This window comes from Cryptomeria japonica, chromosome 3, assembly GCF_030272615.1.
Source record: "Cryptomeria japonica chromosome 3, Sugi_1.0, whole genome shotgun sequence".
Lineage (NCBI taxonomy): Eukaryota > Viridiplantae > Streptophyta > Pinopsida > Cupressales > Cupressaceae > Cryptomeria > Cryptomeria japonica.
Window position 1 is genome coordinate 247,424,534 of NC_081407.1, and position 8,256 is coordinate 247,432,789.

Sequence of the window (8,256 nt, forward strand, 5' to 3'; positions counted from 1 at the left end):
AACTTGTCACTACAAAAGAGACAAGCTTACTTTATTGCCACAAAGCATATTAGTTACCAAGTCATAAATAAAATACTATTGAAGTGGATATTCTTTGTTAATGTTGGTGCATATGGAGCAACAAGCACCAATAACATGCTTTAAGCCGTTCTCTTGCCCTTCTACCTGCCATTGTCCACAAGCCACCCACTATTTTCATATTTCAATGCTCAAATCAATACTTATGTGACTTTTCAATACAAAAGACAAAATTGATTAATCCACCATGTGGAGAGGATACCAAATGTCTTTTCCAAATGCTTACTTGCTATATATATCTTGGGGCATGTGGTATTTGATTTTAATTTTTTTATTAAACCACATCAACTCACTAAATTCATTTCCACAACTTGGGTCCAAACCTTATCCTGTAAACTACATTATATATAATATTTTTGTTCCAGTGATGAGGGTTCATTCAATGTAATTTGAATTTTAAGCTAATAAATTTATATTCAATTCTTAAAAAGCCTTTTATCTATGAAAAATCATAACTACTGTTAAATTTAGTTGATGCTGAAAGGATGTCTTACCTATATCTTTCCTTCAAGGATGGTGTATTGTTAAGCATAAATACTGATATAAAATGTTTCCCTAGAATAATATGCTACACATTGTTTCTTTGTTTTTATCCTCTTGTCGAAACTTTAGGAGATACTGAGAGGATGTCTTACCTATATCCTTTCCTTAAAGATGGTATATTGTGTAGCATTATTTGTAAGTCCATCTTCCTCCTTGTTGACCCATTTGTGAAAGATTTAGGAGATGTCGAGAGCATGTCTTCTTATCTTCAATGTTCAAAATCTCAAATGATAGAGGAGGTCCAATGGTATGTTTGTGTATTCCCTGACTCTATGTGGACCGGGCAATGGCAGAGGGACTAGTAGCGTGTCAGCCAATTCTTTTCTATTTGTATCTGGCTTCTTCTGGGCTCTGAGACCAATGCAGAGAACCAACACAACCTTGGAACTTTAAATGTATTATAATAAACCACCGCATAACCCAAAATTTCCAAGCATGTTCCCTGGTTCATGTAAGAAAACCAGAGCAGAAGGCTTTTTTCTTCCTGCATTGCATTGATCAATCGTAGTTTGACTGCACACCAGCAGTGGCAATCAAAGTTTAGCAGCCCAGTGTCACTGTCTGTTGTTTTTGTTTCTTCCTGCTCTGATAGACTATACTCTGGTACATGCCAAATGTTGTGATTGTAGTTAAGCAGTTTGGTGTTAGCATTTGTTGTGTTTGGCCCTTCGTAGAATCTGTCTACGTGCCAAATGTTGTGACCGAAATTTATTAGTTAAGTGGGATAGTCTGCTGTTTTGGGTTTATGTAATAGGGGACCCGAAAAAGCCCAGATGGTTCGCTATCTGCAGGAAAACAGTAGCATTGGTCCTCCTTCAGTGACCCAATATAATGGAGACAGAAGAAATGCTGGCATTGCCCTTGTTGTCATTGTCGTTATTGCTGCCCTTGCAGTGGTGGCCTTGCTTGTTGCATTCAGTTATTATTGGTATATCAGAAACAAAGTAAAGAGGAGGTTTAGTACTGAGAGTAAGTTTTGGGTTCCTTGCTTTGCTAGGGCTTTTATTGTTTTGTGAAGCAAATTCAAAATCTTGATCAGTTTTGGGAAGAAGTATCTGAGTTAAAAATGTTTTTCCCAAGTTTAGAGGCCTATTTGAGACACCCATTTTTGAAAAAGAAGAATAAAAAGGAGCCCAGGTTCAAATATATGTGTATGCCTTCTTAACATTTTTTATTTTACTGTTTTTGTAATGCAGAACCCAAAGAAATCGATGAACCTGCAACTCCTGTGATGAGCTCTTGTCACACAGAAGCCCAAGTATTCACATTCAAACAGCTCCAAGTTGCCACTAGCAATTTCAGTCAAAATAATGTTATCGGTCATGGAGGCTTTGGCTCCGTCTATAAAGGGGTGCTGCAGGATGGCAGTAAGGTCGCTGTCAAGCAGCTTGACCTGGCAAGCAAGCAGGGAGAACAAGAATTTCGTGTGGAGGTATGTTGGCTTCTTCCATCTTATGTCTTTCAGCATTTTTGACAGTTCATGATTAGGAATACATAGTAGAAAGGCATTTCCCTATGTTCTGGATTAAGAGACTTCTTAGAGTAAAAATGTTGTCAGAATATGAAGGCATTTCTCTATGTTCTGGATTAAGAGACTTCTTCGAGTAAAACTGTTGTTTTTACTGATTGTATGCTGCTTGTGTCATCAGTCATTGAATGATTCTATTTATTTGGTTTAACACTCAAATATTAATATGTATCGATTCCGTGTTGAAAAGGTTGATGTTCTGAGCAGACTGCATTCTCCGTACTTGCTTGCATTGATTGGTTACTGTGCAGACTATGACCACAGGCTCTTAGTCTATGAATACATGCCCAATGGAAGCCTTCAGGAGCACCTTTACTCTGACGGTTAGCATCTATTTCCTAGCTTTTTAGTCCCAACCGTTTTTTTCCCCTTTGTTGCCATTAGATTTATTGAAAATCTTGAAGATTCATTGAGCTTTTCTATGTTGATTTGGTTTGGGTTTCTTGCAAATAAATGTTTGTAGGAGAGGTTTGAGTCTTACATTCTCTGGTGATTGAAATTAGAAAATATTATTGCCAACAAAAAAACAATCACATGTGCCTGATCTAGGACTTACGGTGAGATTTATTGTAAGCTTTGTTTAACTAGCAATCGAAGAAAAGAATCAGAAAGTACTCCATGTCTTGAAAACGAACTCAATCAAGATTCAAGCATTTGGGTGAGTACCTAGTGTGCATAACTAGTACCAGCACCTTTTCTGGTACAACATCGTGTAATGATGTTAGCTTTGTTGATCTAAACCCTTGCCCTGTGGTTAATATCATTTTGACGCATTCTTTATTTGAAATTATTGACTACCATATGGTATCCTACGGATGGCAAAAATTTGTCCATTTTAATATCTCCTTAATAATAACAATGCTGATAAATTTGTTTTGGTTTGGGTGTTTTTGCTTAGTGACTTGTTTATAGCTTATACCAATAGTGCAGATTCTATACAATATTGTAGCCAGAACTAGTCTGTCTAATAGGTATTGTTGGAAGGTCCTGTAGTTTGGGTGGTTTTTGTTTGGGGTCAAAAGCGTACTGCATCACAGCCAAAACTACACTGTCTGAATTCACACAAGTTATTCAATCCCCTGTTTTATTGGCAAGATAAAATTCTGCAGGCATTTTGATCTATATACATGAAAACTTGTTAAGTAACTCTCAAAATTTCTAGGGTTTAATATTTGTGACTCTAAATGAAGTTACTAAATGCATGCAAGAAACCACTTAAACTATGCACCACTTTGATGATTCTGGTCTTAACATATGTATTACTAAGACTGTTGTTCAAAATTATTGCCAACAAGTTGTTTTCCAACTGTTTGATGGATTATGGGCAATATCTGAATTTGATTTTGAGAGGAGTTTCCACTTTAATGATTCTGGTCATAATGAATGTATTAGTAGATTGTGTGTCTAAAATCATTGCCAACAATAACAACAATGCCCCTTCAATTGGAAAGTTTTGGGGACACCGATCTGGGTAAAAATTGTCTCCGAGGCCATCTCCAAAAGAAAAAGGAAAGTTAACTGGTAGGAAACATTCTGGAATGCTTCAGAAATGGCAGGGGACGGTCATGGAATCTAGCCATACCAAACAACCCAGCCTGCAAAAAAGTATGATTTAAAAAATGAAGACAAAAAGGAGGAGAAAAGGAGGGTATAATGTAAACAAAAAGAAGGAAGAAGTCTGATAAACTTGTACAATAGAAGCACTGCATATATAATCTGAAACAATAACAGCATAAATGGAAAGCAAAGACAATATACAGTATTTTCACATGGGAATTCCTTTTCAGATACAAAACCCAGCACATCAAGCTTTTGCAATATTGCAATATTGCAAAATCTCAACTGTTCTTCAGTCACTCTTAAGCATGTTTAGATGGAAATAGGCACCTCAAAAGCGGTTTTGCATATTGTATGAAATCATGCAAAAAAACAAAACAAAAGTGAGGGCTTTAAATGACAGGCTACAATAGGAAAACCTAAAATAATAACAATTTTATTTCAAAAAATACTTAGAAAATTGCTTCCGACTACTAATAAGGTTGATTCCATCAAGATCATTAAACATGGAAAGTATACAATACTTATCCCACATATATCTGTCAGCGTAATTCAAACTGAATTGAGAAACTGTATGATATAACTGCTGTATAATTCTTCTCAGTTCCAAACTGAAACACATAAATTATGATATAAACAGCTGCATCACATTTTTTATAATTCACTTTCATTTGATTTATTGATAATGGTCTGATTTTTTCTCTCAATACATTTTAAACAAATTTCAATGGGGATTATGCATTAAATTTTGAATATGATATTAGTAATGAAGTCCAAATAAATGCAGCAAGAAAAAGATGAAAGTTCACACCACTACTATCTAGGCTGATTTAGCTATGTATTGAAAGGATTATAAGCTATCTCCCTTTAAATGAAAGGTAATGTGAAATTTATGAGATAGAAAGTGTTCAGTAAGATTGTTGCATCTTATTCAAGGTACCAAATGAATGACCATATAATTACTCAGATCCAAACTGATCCACATCAATATAAACAGTTGCATTACATGTGCTATAATTCACTGTAATTTGATTTACTAATTACTCAGATCCAAACTGATTCACATAAGTATAAACAGCTGCATTACATGTGCTTTAATTCATTGTCATTTGATGTACCAAATAACATTGTCAATTACTGATAATGGTCTAATTCCCCACATACATTTTGAAGAAATTTTAATGGAGAAAATGACCTAACTTTTGAATATGATATTGGTAGGAAAGCCCAAATGAATGCAAGGCAAAAACGAAAGTTCACATCACTCTTATCCATGCTGAATTAGCTATGAATTGAAAAGATTATAGGCTATTTCCCTTTAAATGAAGGCAATGTGAAATTTATGAGATAAAAAGTGTTCAGCAGCATTATTACATCTTATTCAAGGTACTAAATGAGTAACTATATAATTAGAGGGAGTCAACCATTTTGACAGAAATAATAGTTATGTCGTCTAACAAATTTTTATATCAGGACCCATTTATTCAATTTCACAATTTTACTATTCTAAACTTGTCTCCATCATTTTGTATTTGTGACTTGTAGCCTTTGGACCTTTTTTGAGTAATATATATGCATTAATGTTGAAAGTGTTGAAATTTTGTTAATTTTTTTGTCAATTCTCATGTGAATTCTCATTTCAGTGCTAATATTTTGTAATTTGATTCTATAATGTATATGATGAATGCCTCATATGAATAATTGATTCCTTAAAGTAATTTTTAATTGTTGTTCCTGCTGTCTTCTAAAAAATAGCTTTCTATTCCAGCTATCTTAGAAATGTGTTACCCTGTCCCCTGCCATCTCCATCCCAGAAACTATGTGAAACATAGATTGTTTTCCAGTTGGCTAATGCATTGTGGGCAATATCTGAATTTTATTGAGTATTTTTGGTCTTTTCATCCATATGTTTTGTTATGCTATGTAGATCAACAAAATTATCATTATCTGAAATGCCTCAATTTGTAAGTTTCCTTTCTGCTACTGTCCCATGTAACATTATCTTTAATAATGCATTCTTTTCCCAATTCATAAACTAAACCTGGTAGTTAAATTCAGTGCAACAACTATAGGTCGGTCCAATGTTCTTAACTTCATTGTAATTTTACTTATGTTTGTTTATGAAAAAATATGTTTTAACTTTAAATCCTGTTGACAGGGTCTTCTGGTACCCCTCCAAAACTGGATTGGGAGACTAGAATGAGAATAGCCCTTGATGCAGCAAGAGGCCTGGAATACCTGCATGAGTACGTGGATCCTCCTGTGATCCACAGGGACTTCAAAAGTAGCAATATTCTCCTTGACAGAAACTACCACGCCAAAGTCTCAGATTTTGGGTTGGCCAAACTTGGGTCTGATAAAGTAGGCGGTCACGTGTCTACTCGTGTTTTAGGAACACAGGGATATGTTGCCCCAGAGTAAGTTGAATCTCACTTTCTTGAGTGTTCTAGAAGTGATTCTTAACACTAAGTTGAATCTCACTTTCTTGAGTTTTCTAGAAGTAATTCTTAAAACAAATATAATGACCATCGCTGCAAACAAATAAAATCAGCCCTCATTGATGAGAAGTCAAAACTTAAGTTATGTAATATCTAACCATGGATGGCATTGTGGCTGGATAGCTATTTCCAAATATAATTGGCCTCTTACATTCTTTTTTTTACTTTGGTCTCCTTTTCCATAACCAATTTTCATTTGTTATTGTGCCCAAAATGAAAGGAATTGAAGACCTAGTTTCAGTAGTTAAATTATATAAAGGCCTTCAAGTATGGTACTTGGCATTGCAATTATATCAATGTCTTATATCTCGAATTTCCCTTATCCAATTATTGAAATTATGGCAGAAACAATGATGATTAAACCCTTGTCAGTTTGCATTTTATAATTGCCAGTGTCTGCTATGCAGGTATGCATTGACAGGGCACTTGACTACCAAATCAGATGTGTACAGCTACGGAGTTGTACTACTGGAACTCTTAACTGGAAGAGTTCCAGTGGACATGAAAAGGCCACCTGGTCAAGGTGTCCTCGTCTCTTGGGTATTGTTTTTCCTACATAAATGAGATATACCTGCCTGATTGTTTGTTCTTCTGGATTTAAAAACAGAGCTCTGTAAACACAAATTTCTCAGTATACTTCCTTTTTCGTTCATTGCAGGCTCTGCCTCAGCTTACAGACAGAGATAAGCTAATTCAGATTGTAGATCCTGATTTGGAGGGTCAGTTCTCCATGAAGGAGCTCATTCAGGTCAGCCATTTGATAATTTAAATTTTCAATGTACTAACAGTAACCATAAAAATATATTTTGTTTCTCTGTATCTTAACTTCATATGCCTTCTCTTCTGAAATGTAGGTTGCAGCAATAGCTGCAATGTGTGCACAACCAGAAGCAGACTACAGACCTCTTATGGCTGATGTTGTGCAGTCATTGGTTCCTCTTGTGAAGCACCATCGGCCATCTTCTAGGGTGATCAGCACCCCAAATTTGCATCATAACATTGTGACACTCAAGTCTTCTTCAATTGACAGTGGCAGCAGTGGTGCTGCCAATGACTGATATTAGTTGTGTATAAGATAGTTGCTTCTGATATATGAGCCTTTTTGGGAGATTAGCTTTCAACACTTGGCCAGGCTACTAAACCCAGATCTGAACCAAGTTGTACTCGAGGTCCTGTAATCCTAATCAGAGCTCCATCAGTGACATGGGTATGTTGTACTTCGGTAAATTTTATGGCTACCTGTTATCAAGTATCAGAAGCAAAATTTGCATAAGCCACTGAGCTAATTATCCCCACTAACACGTTTCTCTCATCAAGATAAGTTTTTACAGAAAATGAGCTAATTTAGTGCTTTCTCAATACGACCTTCGTGGGTGTGGAATTGTTTTGTGATATTTATTAGATACATTATTTCGAATGGTATTTAATGGAACCTGCTTCAAACGAAGTAGTAGTTTTGTTCCCACTTGTGAATCGTGTATTACTTACTCTGGAATGTCTTATCCTCCATTAATCTCTAACCAAGCCATGTAAATTTTCCCTTATTTTTTAATAATTTTTCTTTAATCGATTAATTTAGATTAACACTGCTAGGTAGATAGATACAGTACAAAAAGAAATGGTCTGTTCAGAGTAAGCTTTTAATACATCAGTGAGTTGGGGTGCTAGATCAATAAATGAAGTTGATAAAGTTGAATCTTGTTGAGAGAATGTTGGGAACGACACTTCAGCATTAAATTCCTTTAATTGTCTGCAATACTTTAATGGTCCTTAAAAAATTCCTTTAAATGTTTGCAATCCTTTAGCGGTGATTAATAAATACCATGCATGCATTTGCCATGTTAACATTTTAGGCATTTGTGTTTCTAAGTTTCTACCCAGCACTGATTTTATTACATAGGCTTTGGTTGCATAACAAAATCACAAACAAGATTAAGATTGAGCATACAATTTGGTGGTTCGATTTTTATCTATTGAAAAATAAAAGAAAAAAATTTAATAAGAGTTTTACTAATTAAATTCTATTATGCATTTCCCTATCTTAAATCAAGA

At 35.1% G+C, this 8,256-nt stretch overlaps 1 protein-coding gene across 1 annotated transcript; it reads left to right on the forward strand.

The window, feature by feature from the left end:
* Positions 1 to 732: 732 nt before the first annotated feature.
* LOC131035099 (probable serine/threonine-protein kinase PBL7) lies at positions 733 to 7,669 on the forward strand. The gene is made up of 7 exons (XM_057966735.2): positions 733 to 1,590; positions 1,818 to 2,053; positions 2,340 to 2,472; positions 5,865 to 6,123; positions 6,612 to 6,744; positions 6,863 to 6,952; positions 7,059 to 7,669. The coding sequence occupies exons 1-7, from the start codon at positions 1,395 to 1,397 to the stop codon at positions 7,260 to 7,262; spliced, it is 1,251 nt and encodes a 416-aa protein (XP_057822718.1). The 5' UTR covers positions 733 to 1,394; the 3' UTR covers positions 7,263 to 7,669.
* The last annotated feature ends 587 nt before the right edge of the window (positions 7,670 to 8,256 follow it).

What these genes read in the sequence shown, in the direction of transcription:
- LOC131035099 (XM_057966735.2), top strand. Translation starts at nt 1,395, where the DNA reads ATGGTTCGCTATCTGCAGGAAAACAGTAGCATTGGTCCTCCTTCAGTG. An exon ending in GAGGAGGTTTAGTACTGAGA is followed by an intron (nt 1,591 to 1,817) that starts GTAAGTTTTGGG and finishes TTTGTAATGCAG; the next exon opens with AACCCAAAGAAATCGATGAA. An exon ending in GGAGCACCTTTACTCTGACG is followed by an intron (nt 2,473 to 5,864) that starts GTTAGCATCTAT and finishes TCCTGTTGACAG; the next exon opens with GGTCTTCTGGTACCCCTCCA.